Source organism: Simochromis diagramma, unplaced genomic scaffold (assembly GCF_900408965.1).
Source record: "Simochromis diagramma unplaced genomic scaffold, fSimDia1.1 OVJJ01000590.1, whole genome shotgun sequence".
NCBI classification, from domain to species: domain Eukaryota; kingdom Metazoa; phylum Chordata; class Actinopteri; order Cichliformes; family Cichlidae; genus Simochromis; species Simochromis diagramma.
This window is the reverse complement of record NW_024387057.1, coordinates 520577-539940: the sequence shown is the minus strand read 5'-3', so window position 1 is coordinate 539940 and position 19364 is coordinate 520577. Positions and strand designations below refer to the sequence as shown.

General features: G+C 40.5%; 2 protein-coding genes and 1 long non-coding RNA gene across 3 annotated transcripts; all 3 read left to right on the top strand.

Annotated features, from left to right (window-relative positions):
• Window positions 1-1785: 1785 nt before the first annotated feature.
• Window positions 1786-4887, top strand: LOC120741960 (thioredoxin-like). Its single transcript, XM_040045111.1, has 5 exons — window positions 1786-1912; window positions 2701-2805; window positions 3283-3348; window positions 3952-4017; window positions 4560-4887. The coding sequence occupies exons 1-5, from the start codon at window positions 1889-1891 to the stop codon at window positions 4620-4622; spliced, it is 324 nt and encodes a 107-aa protein (XP_039901045.1). The 5' UTR covers window positions 1786-1888; the 3' UTR covers window positions 4623-4887.
• Window positions 1919-2287, top strand: LOC120741970. The gene is made up of 2 exons (XR_005697729.1): window positions 1919-2035; window positions 2198-2287. It is a non-coding gene; the product is annotated as an uncharacterized LOC120741970 (long non-coding RNA).
• Window positions 4888-9171: 4284 nt separating the features above from the next.
• On the top strand, window positions 9172-14898 carry LOC120741942 (prostaglandin reductase 1-like). Its single transcript, XM_040045084.1, has 9 exons — window positions 9172-9432; window positions 10312-10439; window positions 10545-10590; window positions 10676-10735; window positions 10797-10964; window positions 12249-12522; window positions 12604-12709; window positions 14114-14232; window positions 14339-14898. The coding sequence occupies exons 2-9, from the start codon at window positions 10334-10336 to the stop codon at window positions 14447-14449; spliced, it is 990 nt and encodes a 329-aa protein (XP_039901018.1). The 5' UTR covers window positions 9172-9432; window positions 10312-10333; the 3' UTR covers window positions 14450-14898.
• The last annotated feature ends 4466 nt before the right edge of the window (window positions 14899-19364 follow it).

Genomic DNA, 19364 nt, shown 5'->3' with positions numbered 1-19364 from the left:
CACTTGTGGGGGAGAATCCAGAAGCAAAGAGTAGAGCAGCTGGAGGCGTTAGACCTCATGGCAGCCAAAATGGGGAAGGGTCGGTGAGACTGTGAGAAGAAGAAGACCTGGGAGTATGAATGACATACAGCAGTACAGAAAGGTACTATGGAGCTTGAATTAACTGGAAAACAACGAAGCTGCTAAAAAACAGGTGTGATTAACAAATTGAAGAAGTTCTGGTGATGATGGGAGCAGCAGAGCTCTGGACCAACTGAAGTTCCTGTATGGACTTGTGAAGAAGGATGTAACCAAGCTGTGAGCAAGGATGGCAGTGCTGTTAGGTGAGAGAGATGGATGTGGACAGCAGTGGCCACTCGCATAGGCTACATGTTAAGGCTCTACATAGATTCACCAGAGAAGCATAAATCAGATGTAAGAGTTCAGAAAAACTAGCTGGAAAATGCTGGAAAACTTGTGGGTGAACGCTCTGATTTTGAGCAGTTCTCCTCTGCTTTATGTAATCAGCCAAAAAACCCAGTGGACTAACAAAAACAAAGGAAGAGGCTGCCATCCCATCATGCATCTTCATATTCTGGTCTCACAGTTGTTGATGATTGAACGTAAAGTTCATTCAGATAAGCGCTCAGATTCTTTTCAGTATGGCTGTTCAGTAACAGGACATGCTTCTCGGAGTTATGAATTTCACTTTAATCTGATGACCTTCTTTAGTAACACTTGCCAAACTTTGTCTTTACGCTAGATTTATACTTGCCATTGGTGAGCAAGCAGCCATGATGGTTGGTTTACCATCTGTAGAATGTGGCTGTTTAAACCCACAAAAGGGATGAAACCTCAGAATCAGCAACTGATCACAAATAAAATAAAGCTAATGCTGCTGGCAGTTGCAAATGATTATGCAAGTCCCCCGTCTGTCAAATCCCAGGTGGGGATGTTGAACCCTTGAGTGGAACCTGAAACTAGTGATTGAGCCCCTAAAGTCATCAGCTCGATGGAGCTGTTTGTCCATGAACTTCTACACAACCTGTAGGCTGTTTCTACAGCAAAAGAGAGGAAATTTCACTGCTGAACTTGTTGCACAGGTGACGTCCTATCACTGAGCTCCTGAGAGCGACTCATTCCTTCACAAATGTTTGTAGAAGCAGTCTGCAAGCCTATGTGCTCGATTTTATACCCCTGTGGCCATGAAAGTGATTGGAACCCCGAAATTCAATGATTTAAATGTGTGAGTGTCTCACCAGTACCGTGAACAACAGCTTCTTGTGTATTAATATATTTTCCACTAGAGGGAGATGTTGCACTGCTGGAGATCTCTACGCGCTGTGGAGGTGCACAGTTATTTTAGACATGAATCTGATGTGAATAAAATTATAATTATATCTGCTGCTTTTAAGGACCTGCCTGGTCGAGGGGATTGAAGTGCTCCACATATAAGAGCGCAAACACTGTTAACATTTTCTACGATTTTCAGCCTTTTATCAGAAAGCTGTGGTGAGGGTCAGCTCCATGGTTACACAGGCTGCTGACGGTCTCTCTCGGTGGATGACTCCAGGAGAGTCTGTGTTCCTACATCTCGTTTCTATGAGTCCTGGTCTCATAAGAGTGTATGAGTGTGTGTGTGTGTGTGTGTGAGACTGGCTGAATGACCTGCAGAAAGCGCTTGGAGTTCTCGGCTGAGTAGAAAGGCGGTATAAAAAAATCAATCTATTTACGGTTCAGCTCATTAAAAAATTTTATTGTGTAAACCAAATGCAGAGACTTCCGCTTCGACTGCTGATGGCTAACTTTACGCAGAGTGTTTAAAAGCTTGGGGCGTGTGCTGACCGCAGGTTATTTCCAAACTTGGAGGTTTGTTGTTGTGTCTTGGAAACATTCGTCAACAGTAATCATGGTTCGCCAAGTGAAGAATCTGGTAAGTTGGTCTTGTTTGCTCTTCTTTTTGTGCCTCTGTCCATTTGTAACACATTAATGGATGTTTTTCGCACTATGGTTTTATAGAGGAGCAGCTGTGCCACAAGCGTAAAAACAGTTTTGGGTATGTACGTAGATTTTTAGAGAAACGCACCTCAAACAAGCTTTCCAAAGCTAATTGTAGTTATGGGTTGATTGTATTGCATTTGTGTGGAAATAAACGTCATTTCAAATGAGTTCATAGCCTCAAACGACCACCACATCTGGAATTTTCATTTTGTGAAAGGGGAAACTGAGCGTGGAAACATTTAGACTTGAGGAACAGTGGAGAAACCTCAAGAAAATCAGCATCAACATCAATTTCTGTGACGAAGAGAAAAAAAATGCACCATGAAGACGCAGAAAACTACTTTTGGGGGTAAAATGAGCTCGTACTGATCTGCGTAAATTTTAAGCAAACACTTACATGCAGTTTCTAAAGGCTTTTTTGAGCATGGGGAACCTCTGGTATATCCCGTTAGGTTTGGTGTAAATCTTAACGAGCAGTGTAGACGTGTCATACTAAAGCTCAAGTTAGGCAAACTGAAAGCGAAATCTTTCTGGAGGAAGCGTTGGGCTGAAATCCTCATGCATATACAGCCGCAGGCAGCGATCAGTGAAAAGTGGACAACAACGCTGTAACAATCTGTATTTTAATGTGAAACACTGACTTCTATTTTTTGTTGTCAGGTTAATTATAAGATTCAAATCTATTTCAAACTATGTTGTTGGTTTTTGATTTCTCTCCAGGTAGAGTTCAATAACATCCTGACGGAAGCTGGAAACAAGCTGGTGGTGGTGGACTTCACAGCCACTTGGTGTGGCCCCTGCCAAATGATTGCCCCAGTGTATGAGGTACATGCTGTCAAAACTAAAACGACTCCGAACTCTTGCATCTGCATGTCGATCTGTGCTTCCACAATTGATGAGAATCTCTTTATTTCTGTCCCTCACAAATTACAATAACCTGTATATTGGGATGGCTCATGAGCCAGAGGAGTCACTATGGTACTGATGCTCTAGTCCCAGAGTCGACTGTCCCCACTCTTAGCATCATTTTGACCCCTTTGCTCCAATAACCGCAGCAATGCTAAAGATGGCATTTCTTCAATAAGTTACGTTGTGAATTTTTTTTCAACTATAAGTTAGATTTGACACATTAAGAAATTACTATTAAGATGAAAAACAACCCACATTTTTTGTTATGGCACAAGAGAACAAATTCAGACTTTTATTTTAGATGTTTCCCCTTTTGATCCTTCATAAGTGTGACGTGGCAGCAGATGAACTGCACAAGTTTGCATGTTGACTCACTGATCTTCTCTCCTGCAGGAAATGGCTGCGGAGCCTGAAAATGCCAACGTGATTTTCCTGAAGGTGGACGTGGATGCTGCCCGTGTAAGTCTGAGTTTGACTTACTTCCTGATGAGCCCGCAGAAGCAGTTGGATTATTTCAGCTGCTGCCAGGCCTGTGCTAGCGCAGAGATCCTCGACACGTCTCTGTACAGTTGTAAAAATTGCTGTCAAACATGTTTGTGGTTTTTGCAGCATTTTATGGAATTTTCTCCACTCTCACACCAGAATCAGAGGCACATCACAGGGCTGTGCACAAATTGTAAAGTAACCTCTTTTATTTATTGGGAGAATTATGAAAGGACTTGTTTGTGTGGCTTTGTAGTTCTGAGCTGTGGTGTGGGCTGCTCATTGCGAGCCATGTATAAGGATCCACAGCCGGCTGGCGTGACAAATGAGAGTGCAGAAAGAATCAAATAAATTGCATAAAGATTAATTTCTGTGCTGTGGGAAAGAGGCAACACTGAAGTGTTGGAGAGTATGATCTTGGGTAGCTGAAGAAGCCCGTCTTAGTCACGCTATGCTTAATGGCTTCTTCTTAATTGGCCTCTCGCCACATCTACAGCTACAGTTGGTCATAACCATCTGTAGACAAGAAAGATCTTGATGACCCAGTGAGCTCATCTGATGTATTTGCTTCTCTTTCAGGATGTGTCCTCATCCTGTGGAATCAAATCCATGCCCACGTTCCAGTTTTACAAGAATGGCCAAAAGGTAAGTCAAAATGCTGCGTGTACCTGTCAGCTTGGTGCAGATGTTTGGCGTGTAATAGATTTTTGGACACATTGAGCCTCGTGCAATAATGATCATTCTCAAAATCTCAAAATTGTTTTCAAGTGACACATAGAAGTGATCTTTAATATAGTGTTTGGCATTCACCTGCCGGAGAAAGGCCTCAAATTTTATGTTGCTTGAAGGATTCCTTCCTAATCTTGCACAGTAATGCTCTAAAGGCACCTCATACATGAGTCACTTAATATTTTCTAACGACAACAAAGCAATGAACCTTTCTGACAAATAGAGGCGAGCTCGCGACATTAAACACCAGCTTGAGGAGGCGCCTGTGATCGAAGCCAGACCTTCACTCAGTGGTCTCAGGATTAAGCAAATTGAGTTAAATATCTCTCATAAATAAGGGTTTAGGTTGTGTGAAGCTTATTGTCTCCTATTTTACATTTTATCTAAGATAAATGGAAAATTATGTTTTGTTTTGGGGCTTTTTATGACGTTTTTAACCCTCTATCCTTGTCTTTCAGCTCCACGAGTTCTCCGGAGCTGATAAAGCTAGACTACTTAAAAAAGTAGAAGAGCTGAGATAAGAAGTCCCGTCAACACACGGCCATGTTGCAAAAAATAAAAATGCCTCACATTATCATCTGTACATGATTCATGAGCATGAAGTCTATCTTTCACAGGCAATAATATATCTACATATCCTTTAATATTGACATAGCTTTCCTGTCTTAACAAAATATGATGCTGATAACTTTTAACTTTGTTTTTCTGAAAGTTTGACTTTGATCCCAAACTGCTTTGTATGTTTTGTGTTCAACAAAGTACATACAATAAATGGATTACATCAAATCAAGAGACTTGATGGTATTTTATGCTTCAATAAAAAATGGGAGAGTAGTTTACACATGTGCAATGGGCCATCACAGCAGCAGCTTTGACGCGTTGTACAAGTACAGCTTCATTTCACAAAAAGTCCTCAGAGCTGAAAAACACATTTAAGTTCTGTTTAAAAACTGCAACCAAAACGATTGTACACAAACTTCAAGCGTCACAATCTCTTTTCATCTCATGTCAAATGCTTTGACTGAATTTTTACAATAATTTCTTTAAACATAGCACCTCATTTTGCATGTGCATTTGTATACATGCATGTTAGCATGCTAATCAACCCTAAATGGACTGGAGCTGAGACTGATGATTATACTGCATACATGATTTCCACAGCCCTGTCATAGATTGGTGACCTGTCGAGGGAGCACAGCAGCTGGGATTGGCTGAATAACGGCCACCACCCATGAAAACATTTCCAGAGCAGTTACTGTGGAAAACATCTGCACAGAACTTCATGACAATCCAGCTGATCAGCCTTACTCTTACTCATTAAATTTATCTTTCAGTCTTTTTCACCAGCGCACCATGGAGCAGTGTGAAAACCAGCAAACAACCGGATGCCACGTAACATTTTGCAGCAAAGGTTTGGGCAATTTGCATAGGAAGTTGGGCGACATCTGAGAACTGCAAGTGAGAATTTCTTGTGTTAGACCCTCCTACAGCCACTGAACTCACTTGTTCCCACTTTACACCAACAGGTTGTTGTTACTGTGCTTTCGAACACCAGCATTTGTGTCTTTTTTCAAATGCATGAACCAGTTTTTGATTAGGTACTGGTACAATGCCAATGAAACCAGTGGTTAAAACCGGCTTATCTGACTGACTCTTTTGTTTTGTGTCAGTGAGCCTTTGTTTGAACACAAGTGAGGAAGAGGACACACACAGACACACCTGCACACACCTACACCCAAACGGTTGATCTGATATCCTCGTGTTGGTGTTGTTCCCAGATCATCATACTAAATGTTGTTCCAGGATCAACGTTGCAAGTGACCAATCAGAATGTTGTGACGTCATACTTTTGCGACTTCGGGAAAAACCGGCGTAAAACAAAAAACTGTACTTAAGCTGCGTGAAACCGCCTCTGTCCGCCGATCAACGGACCCTGACCCTACCGTAACCCTTTAATAAACAGTAAGCAGACTTGATATTGTCCTTGCAACATTGGAATTTCATAAATGCACGAATGGCTTGGCGCGCAAAAGAATAACGTCACAACAATGTGATTGGTCACTTGCAATGTTGTTCCTGGAACAACATTTTCACGATGGTCTGGGAACAACACCAACACGAGGATATCAGATCATCCACACCCCTAACCCTAACCCTAAACACACAAACACACACATACACCTACACACACACAATAAATATCAAATTAAGATTTGAGAAATGCTTTGTGTAACACACAGATAGTCTCTACTCTGAGTGTATCTCACACAGCCAGACGTGCAGCTATACAGTGATGAAGATACTCAACAGCAATGCATTGAAACAGGAAAACATGAGTCTTGAGAACGAGGTCTGCAGCAGTTTTGGACCATTTAACCTCATGCACACAAACAAAGTCAGCACAAACACATCAGGACAGCAACAGTGTGTGCAGGGAGGCAGGAAAGAGCACAAACACAACCTCTGTTCAGGGAAACTTTGCCTGGATCCAGCCTAAGTTTTTAATATCTCATATGTAAAACATCTGAACGATCATTTGAGTTTCAGACTGCACACAGGGACTCAGTGTGGAGCCCAATCTGTGTTTTGACTTCTGCTTAAGTATCTGTACTTGTGTACAGATAAGAACGAGTCCAACATGCACCAGACAGACAGATAAACATGTATTTGTCCATTTGGCAATAATTTAAAGAGCAGCTCTGAAGTCCTCTGTGTTAGTCTGATAACTGCAACATTTCATCTTATTATAAAATAAATGTGATCAACCTTTCTATTGATTTTTAACCCTTTTTTTTATTTTATGTATAGCAGTAAACTATTTTTAGAATGACTCGCATAAAACTGGTGGGAGTCAGAATAAAGACTCAAGAATCAGGTTCTTAAACCCTGAAAAAAACTACTAAAGTCTTGCATGGCTGATTTTTTTAAATACCAGATGTTTTAACATATAACAATTATTTTTAACAAAATGTCTTAAAATAATATCGCTTGGAGTATTTTTGCCTATTTAACAAAACAATGAGATAAGTGCACCTCAGGCTGTTACTCAGGTATGTGAAACTGCTGTGTCATTGGAAGTTGTTTTTCTTGTTTAATGGTGAGGTTGTTCCTGGATCCAGTCTGCAGAAAGTATTCACACAGTTCATGATACAGAGAAAAATAAGAGTTGATGGAACTTCCTTTTACGTTGACTACCTGAAACACACAGGTATCAAATCACCCAAAATCTTAGTAAACTAACCTGCTTCCATACAAGCTGTTTTCTGTGGACTGTCCTTCACTATAGCGAGATCTTTCTTCCACTGCTCTGTGCTGGTTTTTATACCCCAAATTTTGTTGTCTGCTTTTACCCCGAGGTTTAAAAGGCCTGTGTGTTTCATTTTTCTTGTCCTTGTGTAACTTGGATTTTGAACAGCAAGTTAATATATATTATTGCTACTTGAAGCCAGAATCAGAAGATGGAGAACAATTAATCCTTTTGACATCATTTAACTATTCAGTGACTTACAAGTTACTTACAGCTCTAGTTTGCATCACTGATATGTTTCAGAGATATAGCATTAAAACATATCCCAGCTTATCTGTACCGTATGTGGAAATGCTTCTCGGCTCTAAGACGCAGGTCACTCCTGATACGACTCAAAAACCAGCACATTTCACCAAACTCAGACTGCAGATTAAGAGCAGCTGAGTGGGTGACTTCTTGTCACGGCAAGTGTTGTGAAACTGATTAAGGAACTCAATAATGATGCAAAGAGTTTTGAGGGTGTGTTTGTCTTCCTGTTGTAAAAGGGATTTTTGAGAATGTAGACAAGCTGCTGCACAAGAGTTTATTTTCCTCATATTGGCAGGTGGGGAAAGTGGAGCTCCCACCAGGGTGTAGCTGTCGTCACACTGAAACATCAGAGGATGCCCGGTGTTCACGTTGAGTTCAAGCACCTTACTGATGCGGCCACTGACCACTGACAAAGCAGAAAAACCACAGGGATGTGACATAAGATGTGTTTGATGCACACGCCAATTCTTAGCTTGCCATGCTCTCACGTGCTATTGGTCAGACAGGTGAGCGACTATGGGCCAAGCAGCTGCACAATGGCACAGACGTGACATGCAAACGTGCAGGTTAGGCACCCGTTGCTTGCTCAGTTTGCACTTAGGGAGGAGCCCCGCAGGACAATGAAGTAACCGTGTTATTAAAAATATTTCCGACACACCCCGGCCCGGTGGGTGTGAGAAAGGGGTGTGGTCCTAAACCTTGCAAATGAATATTAAAGTAAAAGGAACCTGAGTTTGTTTACAGCTGAACTGTAGAGGGGTTTACATTCCTCCTGAGTGCTATACGCCACCTAGTGGCATTTGTGAGTACATGTACCATGTCCTGGGATAGTACATGCACAGTAAAGTCATATTACCAATAAATCAGCAATTAAAGCAAAAAATACTGTGATTCCACTTTGCACATTATTTACAAGTTCTCTTTTTAATCGCTCCTCAGATTTTGACCTTTAAGTGTTATTTTAATCCATATTTATGACAACAGACAGTTGTTTTTGGCCAGATATCTTTGTGTCAGTAGACTCAGTGAAAAAGAAATTGCTGAAAGAGCATTATGGTTAAATATCCAACATTATCTCAAACACGTCTGTCTCCTTGTCTGTGCACAAACTTAACAACACACACTGGCTGTTCGGTCTCCCTGGCAGGTGTGAGTCTCTCTGTGACAAAAAGGGAGAGGAATATTTGATGACCAGGACGCAGAAACATGTATACATTATGTGAGTTTAGCCTGCAGTACTAGTGAAGTACTGAAGTGAACACGCAGCCTGAAATCACAACACTCGGTTGACGAATGCTTATTTTATGTTGTTTTCCTGCAGAGTGGTGCAGAGTAAAATGAGGGAAAAAATGTATATAAAGATAGAAAAGATACAAGTATTATGATCAATCTACAAATGTCTCACCTGAACTTATTAGTTTGCATCTATATGTAGAAATGATGGTTTACACTTTAAACCTCTGAGTTCCTCACACTGACACTGTACAGTCTCAGTGTGAGGAACTCAGAGGTTTAAAGTGATATTGATTTTAAATTTTGGGGAAAAACATCTGTAAAGCAACAAAGAAAGCTGGATTTTGGTCTTTAACCTTATTGGCAGCGTGCCCTCTGTCACACCTCAGATGGTGTGCTAAACGTTCGGCCAATAAGATTAAACATTAAAAGCGCGTCTCCCACTCCTTTCTCCTCTTAAGCGTCTGCAGAGCTGCCTCTGCTCACTTCTACCCACTCTCGCTCCACAGCTTCCAGCATTGCTCTGTGAAGAAAGGCGAGCGGTAAGTCACACAGAGGAGAGAGAGCTGTTTGTTTCTGAACTGCATTAAGCGTGATTTTACTGGCGGAGGTAACTCTGAGGCTGAGCAGCAAACATCAGCAGGGGGTCGATGTTATCTCACTCTGACCATGAAATAGTTGATGCTCCACCACAGCGTTCGCTTTTATTCACTGTAAAGTGTCACTTCACTGATGTGGTCGTAACATCTGAACTTGTTTTATGTAAATGGTGAATGGACTTATTCCCACTTTACTCATTCATTGCACATAAAGTGACATTTTTCAAGTTTTGTTGTTTCACTTTTAATTATTTGTTAATAATATAATTCAGCTGGATGGAGGTCAGACCACATGTTAAGCATAAATCCATCATTCAACATGCTGCATTTGAATACCTTAAATTAAAAAAAGTTTACAGAGTCTCTGAAATTAGGATTCAAAGCAGTCCTCTTAGAGGCCACAAGCCTTGGAGTCTTTCCATATCTTCCGGCTCTTTGTACGGAAACGTTTTCAGTGTTTCCAAAACAAACAGACTGAACTATGAGCACAATTACACATATTGCTGTTGCTGTTTGTTACACAGTTTAAGTTCTTTATAAAAGTAATAAAATGTAAAGCATTTAAAACAGACTTATAGACATGAATCTTTTCCACAAATATCACAAAGGTGATCACATAGAGACACAAGGTGTCAGTTCACTGATGCAGTTGTAAAGACTGAATGGTGAATGGAGAAGTACTTATACAGTAATATTTTTACTCTCAAAGCACTTGTGTGTAAATGTGTGTGTGTGCAGGATAAGGATTTTTGAATTTCTAACCTGGATACTCAGCATTTTAATGTCTGTTACTATGAGTTTAATAACAATATTTCTTTACAGCTGCCGTAAAAAAAGAAGAATCATGGTGAAAGCTAAGTCATGGGTAATGACTAAGCACTTTGACGGCTTCCCAAAGAAAAGCGACTTTGGGCTGAAGGTGGAGGAGCTCCCTGAGCCCAAAGATGGAGGCAAGATAACTTTATTATTTCTATTTGCTTAAGGAGTTCACGCTCTTTTTTTTATGTCAAGCTTTTAGCATCGAGCACTTTAAATGAGTTTAGTTTTGTTTGCAGAGGTGCTTCTGGAAGCAGTGTTTCTCAGTGTTGACCCGTACATGAGGTGAGCAGAGACTATAGAGGATTTTAAAATATATTTTACATAGTAACACTGCTGATATGAATCTGTTGTAAAACACTGTTGACAGGCTGCTCAGCAAAATCCACATGAAGGAAGGAGGTGTGATGATTGGAGAACAAGTGGCTAAGTAAGTGTTTACCTGTTCATATAATACGACAACGACTACTACTAATAATGTTTTCCTTTAGAGTGATCCAGAGTAAAAATCCAGCGTTTCCTGTGGGAAGCCACGTTGTGAGTAACAGTGGGTGGAGAACCCACACGCTCAGTGATGGGACCGGCCTCACTCCCATCCTGCCTGAGTGGCCTAAAGATGTGTCCCTGTCTCTGGCTCTGGGTGCCATCGGGATGCCCGGGTAAGACAGATTTAAGTCACCTGCATGGATCAAAGTCATTTTCTATTGGATGTTAAATCTTGGCAGGATGTTCTGACTCTTCCAGCAGGTAGATCGATGTGAAGTTTTATCAGCTGAATCTTAAATGCACATTGAGACAGAACATATTGGATTCATGTCAGTGATGTAAGACTTTGTTTACAGCAGCTTAAGGAGGTTTCAAGAAGTTACTGAGTTTTACTCTCATATGTGATCAACATTGCATAAAAGAGTCCAATAAACCTTCTTAACAAATGCTGGTTAGGATGATTAATTTGGAAGAAACTGACATGGTTGATGATTATCATGACGATGATTGGCATTTCTAAGGTGTAAACTGATGCTAATAGACAATAGAGTGAATCATGGGCAGAAGAAAGTCACCTTTTAAGAAAGTAAGTGGGTAAGTCAAATGTTTTGGCTTGCTGGTGAGCTGAAGTCACCATCTATGCACTTATTAATGACCCAGGGTCTCTCCAAAGATCCTCAGGATTTTCTATACAGGCGCTGTGGAGAGCATCCTCACACAGAACATGACATCGTGGTTTGGGAACAGCTGTGTGAAGGACCAAAAAGCTCTCCAGAGAGTGATCCGTACAGCAGAACGCTGCTGCAGGATTGCTCTCCCCCCGCTTCAGGACACCTACACCAGGAGATGCCGGACTAGAGCAGCGCAGATACTGAAGGACCCGTCCCATCCTGGCAACAAACTGTTCCAACTTCTGCAATCTGGTAGAAGGTTCCGCATCTTCCGGGCAAGGACAGAGAGACTCAAGAGGAGCTTCTATCCCCAAGCCATCCGTGCCCTAAACACACACACCCGCCCTCTCACATCATCTATAATTGACTGAGACAGGACTCTCTTCCAGACACTCTAAACCAAGGCACAATGTACATTTCAATTCCTTTAATTTTAAATATGTTTATATTGTCTATCCTGTAAAATAGTCAGAGGTCTATTCATATTAATGTACAGAATTCACCTGCTTGCTGCTACTACTGCACATTCACCCAATGTATATACTACATATATGTATATAATGTTCTTCCTCTACCCCCCCCCCCCCCCCCCCCCCCATTTTTGCACATGTCGAGGAGCGTGTCAGGCTACATTTCACTGTGTGTTATACTTGTATAACTATGCATGTGACAAATAAAGAACCTTGAACCTTGAACCTTGAACCCTTTGATGAACGTAATTAGAGTTTATATGAAGCTCAAAATTGAGGAAAAACAGCTGGATTCACTGTTTCTGTCTCTCTGCAGACTGACAGCTGTTTATGGGATAGAAGAAGTGTTGGGACTCCAGAAGGGTGAGACCCTGCTGGTGAACGCTGCAGCTGGAGCGGTGGGCTCCGTGGTGGGACAGATCGCCAAGATCAAGGGCTGTAAGGTGGTGGGCTCGGCAGGCTCTGATGCCAAAGTGGTTTTTCTCAAAGAGCTGGGATTTGATGAGGCCTTCAACTACAAAACTGTGGGTTCCCTGGAGGAGGCTCTGAGGAAGGCTTCACCTGAAGGATACGATTGTTTCTTTGAGAACGTGAGCAGTGGTGGTGCAGTTTCAAGCTTGCATGTAATATTTAATCACTGCTGAGCTCTTCTCTCGATCTTTGATTTTTAGGTGGGAGGTTCTTCTTCATTCATTGTCCTTCAGCAGATGAAGAACTTTGGAAGAATAGCTGTGTGTGGAAGTATCTCCACCTACAATGACAGTGAACCCCAGACAGGTGTGTTACTGCCCTAATTTACTTTTCGTTGTCAAAGACATGAGCTCAATACAGACTATTTCATAGGAAATAATAAAAATAATACTGAGACTGACTTATACATCTATACTAGATATTTCCTGGAAATTCATCTTTATAAAAGTGTAAATCTGGCTACACAACCAGTTTAAGGTTAAGCAACCTACTTTAAAGACAATATTTTCACAGAGCGGCCTTTAAGGTGTCGCAGATAAATACAACAAAATAAAACCAGTACCAAAAAGAAGATTTGAAAAACATAAATTTCACACCCAAGCCTCAACTCTCGCGGCCCAGTACCAAACGACTCGCAGACCAGCCCGGGCATAGGGAAACCTGCCTTATGTGTCAGGAGTATCGGAGCAGTTGAGATGCATTTTTCTATAAATCGCGTATCTGTGGCTTTTAAACCCCAAAACACGGTGCGCCAAAAATTGGTCCACCCCCAGGATCAGGTCCCCCGACACAAACAGAGTAACATAGTGTACGCTGTCAAGTGCCAGGAGGATTGCCAGGATTTATACATCGGGGAACCCAAACAACGGATGGCACAACAGAGAAGAGCCACCTCATCAGGCCAGGACGCTGCAGTCTATTTACACCTACAGGCCAGTGGACACTCTTTCAATGATGAGGATGTACACATCCTGGACAGGGAGGAACGCTGGTTTGAGCGCGGAGTCAAGGAGGCCGTTTACGTGAAAAGGGAAAGACCATCTCTTAATCGAGGAGGGGGCCTAAGGGTACATCTTTCACCATCTGTGATTGCAGCCATTCTCCAACTCTCTGTGAATGGTACTCATGGCCATTGATCAGTGGGCTTTGATCAATGACCTATGATCAGTGGTTGTTGCTCAATGGTCATGACAATTTGCATATTAATGACCAAGGAACTGACCTCACAGCCCGTTGTTCATTCAGTGGGCTGGTTTCAGTCATTGTGCGAGGTTGGGAAAACCTGCGGTCAGCTGAGACTGAAGAAGTCACTTGGATGAGCGATGAAACATTTCTCCCACTGAAAACACTTTGTCCAGATGAACAGAATCAACTTTCGGGGGGTTTTGAGCTAAAGATCCTCAGAGATAATGTGACTCGTTCATGATCCACGGACTACAGCAGGGTTTTATAGATTTTGGTGTTAAACTCTTTAATTAGGCCTACTAAACTGTAGGGCTTCATTATAGCTTTAACTGTATCTAAGTAGCACTCAGCAAAGGCGGAGACAGTGATATTATGGGATGGCCCTGGTTTCTTCCCATTTTCTACTAGAGGGAGATGTTGTCCTGCTGAAGACCCATAAGAGCTGTGGAGGCACACAGACGGTTATTTTAGATATGAACTATAGTTTCATTGTTTCATTTTTCTCTTGAATGATCTGTATTTTAGGGCCGTACTCCTATTTCACTGTGATCCTGAAACAGCTGAAGATGGAGGGCTTCATATACAGCAGGTGGCAGCACAAGAACCATGAGACCCTCAAGAGACTGTTGGCGTGGGTGAAAGAGGTCAGCTATTTAGTCCTTTATCAAAGAGAAAAAGATATAAACATCAGTTACCTGTGTTTCTGTTGTGATGTATTGTATTTGTGATCTGTGTATTGTGCGTCCACAGGGCAAACTTCAGTGTCGGGAGCACGTCACAAAAGGCTTTGAAAACATGCCGGCTGCTTTTATGGGGATGATGCAGGGAGAAAACACCGGCAAGGCCGTCGTCGCAGTCTGAAGAGTTCAATGCAAGAGAGCCAGCATTACTAATAACTGCCATTATTACACAATCTATCAATTAATGAAGGATTAATCAATAACCATAGAACACAATAATTTCACATTAATATTTCAACTTCTTGATTACCGGTAGTTTTGTAATCACAGTCTAATCAAAGATTAAAGCAACGCTGGGATTTAATCTCATAGTTTAGTCATTCAAAGAAATGTGATTTCTAATCTAAACAGCATTACTTCATAACAGATCAGTAAAACTATGTCTGAACTGTTTCCGGTCTGAAACATTTTAATGTGTAGTTTCCATACTTGTCTTTACAAGGAGGAAAGTGGTGATCAAGGCTTTTGCTCTGTTGTGGTGAACAGTGTGGATTTACTACAACATAACTGACCAAGTGCTTTGTATTGTCTGGAAGTCTGTGGACAATAAAGTTTTTTCTTTTACCCTGATCCTTGTGGCTTCAGACTATCTATCTATCGATCTATGTATCGATCGCAGATAAAGTGACATATTTCATATTTTCTCATGGAGAAATCCACCAGGAAGCAGCTCAGACCAACTCTTTTGACATTAAACCACATTTTCCCCTCTTGGTTCAACGTACTACATTGAATACATCTACAAAAACTAATAATTCATTTTTAATAGCTTAGAAGCATCAGCAGAATTAAAAGAAGTCCTCTTAGAGGCCACAAGCTTGTGTGTCAAACTGAATTTTGGAGGTGCTTTGGAGGGGTTCGTATATGGGTGCCATGAGAATAATTAAACAATTGTATTTTAAAACAGACAAAGAACCACAAATCTAGCAAGATCTCCTTCTCAATAACAATCAAACAGAGGACATGTCTGCCCAAATACTAAATAAATAATTAACTCCAAAGTATATAACAAATAGAACATGTAAAAGAAAAAAAATGCACAGAGGATATATTTTCTGATATTTTATAACCGTATGACCTTCTTCGCAAAAGCAATAACATGTGTAGAATTCCTCAAAAAAATGTATAGACAGCTACATTCACCCTGGGGGGAAACTAGTGAGGAAGACCATCAGGACCAGGCTGGTTTCCTGGGTCCAGAGGTTTGGAGAAACTTCTTCCTTTTATTTCATCACAGCTGTCCTGTGCCAGAAGTTCTGTTGACCCACTGAGAGAGGCTTCATTTCAGAAACATCAGGAAGACTAAAGCTCGTTGCAGGGATCAAGGAGAAACTCCTGTTCATCACCACCAGCTCCCTCACAGGGAAATCTTCAGCACTCCACTGTAGACCTGCCCCAGACGATGGTTAATCTCAGCATTTCATGAACACTGTGATGGAGGCCTTTGGTTTGTGTCATGGTAGAAGTACTTAGATAATCCTCAGAGGCTCCGGACTTTTACATAAAGATATATTCAGTCCTGTAGGAAGTTATATATTTAAATAGAGGTTATCCTCTCTGGTTACTCTGGTATGGATGACTCTGGATTACTGATAAATAACACACTATTAACAAAAAACACTGTGAAAGAATTCCAGATCAGAAGTTTTTAGTTCAATATACAAGTGACCTTCAACCTTTGACCTCCATCAGGTATTATTTAATTGTGTCAACCCCCCCCCCCCCCCCCCCCCCAAAAAAAAAAAAACAAACAAAAAAAACATCATGTCCTCATGCAGCTGAGTGTATTCAGTGTTGAAAATAGAAGCTGTGCAGGTCTGAGATCAGCAACTTTCTGAAATACCAAACTGAGGTCCTGTTAATGCTGATATATAGTGACACAGTTACATGCATGATTAGTCCATTTGACTTTGTCAGTTAATTAATGTGTAATTAATTAATTAAATGTGTAATAAATATTTATTTAATTAACTGACTCAACTCAGTTTATTTGAGTTGGCTTGAATTAGAAAAACTAAGTAAGCTGAAAATTTTGCTTTTTAGTGGTAGAATGTAACTAAGTACATTTACTCTGTAGAGAAACGGACAGAGGGCAGGATCCATTCAGCGGAATGATAAAATTATATGGTTTGAAAATGCCATGTCACTGCTTTCCTCCTTCCGCACACAGATCTAATGGTAAATTTGATTCTTTTTACTGATTCAAGTTTTAATGAGTCACTCACCAAAGTGAATCGATTTTTTGAGTCATTTGATTCACTGAGTCAGTTGACCAGAGAGTGCAAAAAATGTACATTTTCACTCAAACTTAATTTGTTTCTCTTTTCATGTAAATCCTACTGCTATGATGAATGATTCTAAAAAAACAACAACTATTTTATAGAGCAAAAAAGAGCAAAAACATTTCTAAAATTCTGTTTACATTATACATGCTTCCCTTAGGCAGCATCATTAGAAGACATAGCATACATTTTCACTGCTATGCAGATGACACCCAGCTCTATCTGTCCATGAAGCCAGTAGAGTTGGATGTCTCAAGACCGGTCTTGCACTTTTACGTGGTCTTGGTCTCATCTTGGTCTCGACTGACTTTTGTCTTGGTCTCGGTCTTGGTCTCGCTGTTTCGGTCCTGCGTTCTCAAATCGACATAGTGTTCGGGAGATTTGGAGTCAACCATCAGCAGAGCGGGGGGGTGGCTTACTGGGCTTAAGCCCGGGTCATTTTTTCAGAAGCATGGGGTCTTTTGGAGTGTAATTTGTTAGTTAGATGCCTGACTGACAACTGTATAAAACAAAAACAACACACGAAGCACAGAGCGCGTCTTAAATTCCCCCTAATTTTGGTATGATCCGAGCTCAGGCACTAGGCGACTGAGCACAGCACCCATGTGAGCGAGGGCGGAGAAGCTGCTGCCTGCGAGTTTGCTGCAGACAGAGGAGAGCTTAAGTTTGACCAGGTACCAAAGCAAATCACTCGTACTGAACTAATAATGTAAATATGACGGTGTATCACAACAGATTGATATCAAACTGATCACTTGGTTGCGTTACTTGCTCTTCGAGTTAATCAACAAATGGATAAATAAAAAGCCGAACAGCAATGCTGATTTTTTAGAGAGTCTTATCTTACATTTCATATTTTCAGTTGTTACCCTCCACGGCTAAACAAACTCTCTAAATCGGTTTCAATTGTGTACTGATGAACACAACAATGGACATAAGGAGCTTCTTTCAAAGAAAAAACTCAGGTAGATGTTATTTTATATATTATGCTTTGTATGTTGTTCAGTATATTTCTATGCAAAACAAGAGGGATTTCAATACACAGCAGTATATTCACAGTTGAAACCAGATATTTACATACACTTTATGGAGAAAACATAAAAACTTTTTTTTACTGTTAAACATCAATTTAGAGTAAACTTTTGTTTTAGATAAATAAATGTTGAAATATCTTTTGAATTAGTTAAATGTCAGAATAAAAAGAGGGAGCTGTCTATTTTAATCACTTTCATCAAATTTAGGAGTACATATACACTAAGTTTATTGTTAATTAATAAGAAAACTCCAGACAATTCCATTCTGAGCTGAAGAAGCTTCTGATAGGTTAGTAGAGTCCATGTGAGTAAATTGGTGGCACACCTGTGGATGCATATAAGGCAAAACACAGAGCCTGTTTCTTTGACATGGGAAAATCAAGAGATGTCAACCAAAACAACAGGAAGAGAACTGTGGAGCTCCATAAGTGTGGCTCAATTTTGAATATAATTTGGTGCCATTTACAATTAAGAAATACAGATAGTTTCTCTCTTTACTCTTAAAGTTAACAAATATGTTTTTTATATTTATCAATCTAAAAAAATAAACATTTAGTCTGATTTGATGTTACAATTAAAAAAGTGTTTGTGTTTTTATCTGAAGAGTATGTAAATATCTGGTTTCAACTGTATATTTGATGATGTTGGTGTTTGGTTTGATCGTCAGCACAGAGAGGGAGAGAGAGGAACAGAGAGGGAGATGGAGAATGAGGACAGAACAGAGATGAACAAGAGCAGGTGAGACACACATGTTAGTCAAATGGTTGTTTGCCAAAACTCATCAGAACATGTGTCTCGTACCTAGTGTTTCTTTTTAGATACCATTTGTTACTTTTCGAATTCTATATTTATTAAGTTTTGCAGGCTTGTTTGCACAATGAGGCTAAATAATTATATAAACTTTTCTCAATCTAAATATTGTACTTTGGTAGAATTAAAAAATAAGTGTAGTGCAGGTCTATGAAGATTTTTAGTGCTACTATCATCTAGTTCTGATTCTGGTTCTGTCTTGGTTACTGTTGTAGTCCTGTTTTAATTCCAGATCAGTTCTGGGTCTGGTTGAATTGGGGTTTAGTCCCTGTGTCTTGATACAGGCCCGACTTTGTTCTGCCTTGCTGCTTAATTAAAAAACTAGTTTAAGGTGTCCTGCATATGTATATAGAAGTGTGTGTGTATATATATATATGTATGTATATATATATATATATATATATATATATATATAAGTCATTCTTTTTTGAACAAAACTCAAAACAGACCATAATAATCTTTCAGTCATTTCTACCCTCACTTAATTTCCTTTGGCTGCTCAGCTCTCACAAAGTGGCTCAGTTATGCTCCAATTACTCCATATTGTGGCCAATCACATGCGAGGATATAGGATAATATCATTATGTGAAAAACAGAGAGGGTGAGAGACGCGACAGTCAAGTGGAGCATCCGTCTGTCCTCTCAGTAAGTGAGTGAGACAGTCGACAGCGGTGAGGAGGGCTGTGCGAAAGCAAAAACACATAAATATGCCTGACACCCGTAAACGAAGCAGCATCTGGCTGCAGTTTAAAGACTTTTTTTGTCTCGGTCTTGGTCTCGTCTCAACTTGGTCTTGGTCTTGTCTTGGTCTTGGATTAGGCGGTCTTGACTACAAGTCTAGAAGCCAGATAACACACACCAATTAGTTAAACTGCAGGAATGTCTTAAAGACATAAAGACCTGGATGGCC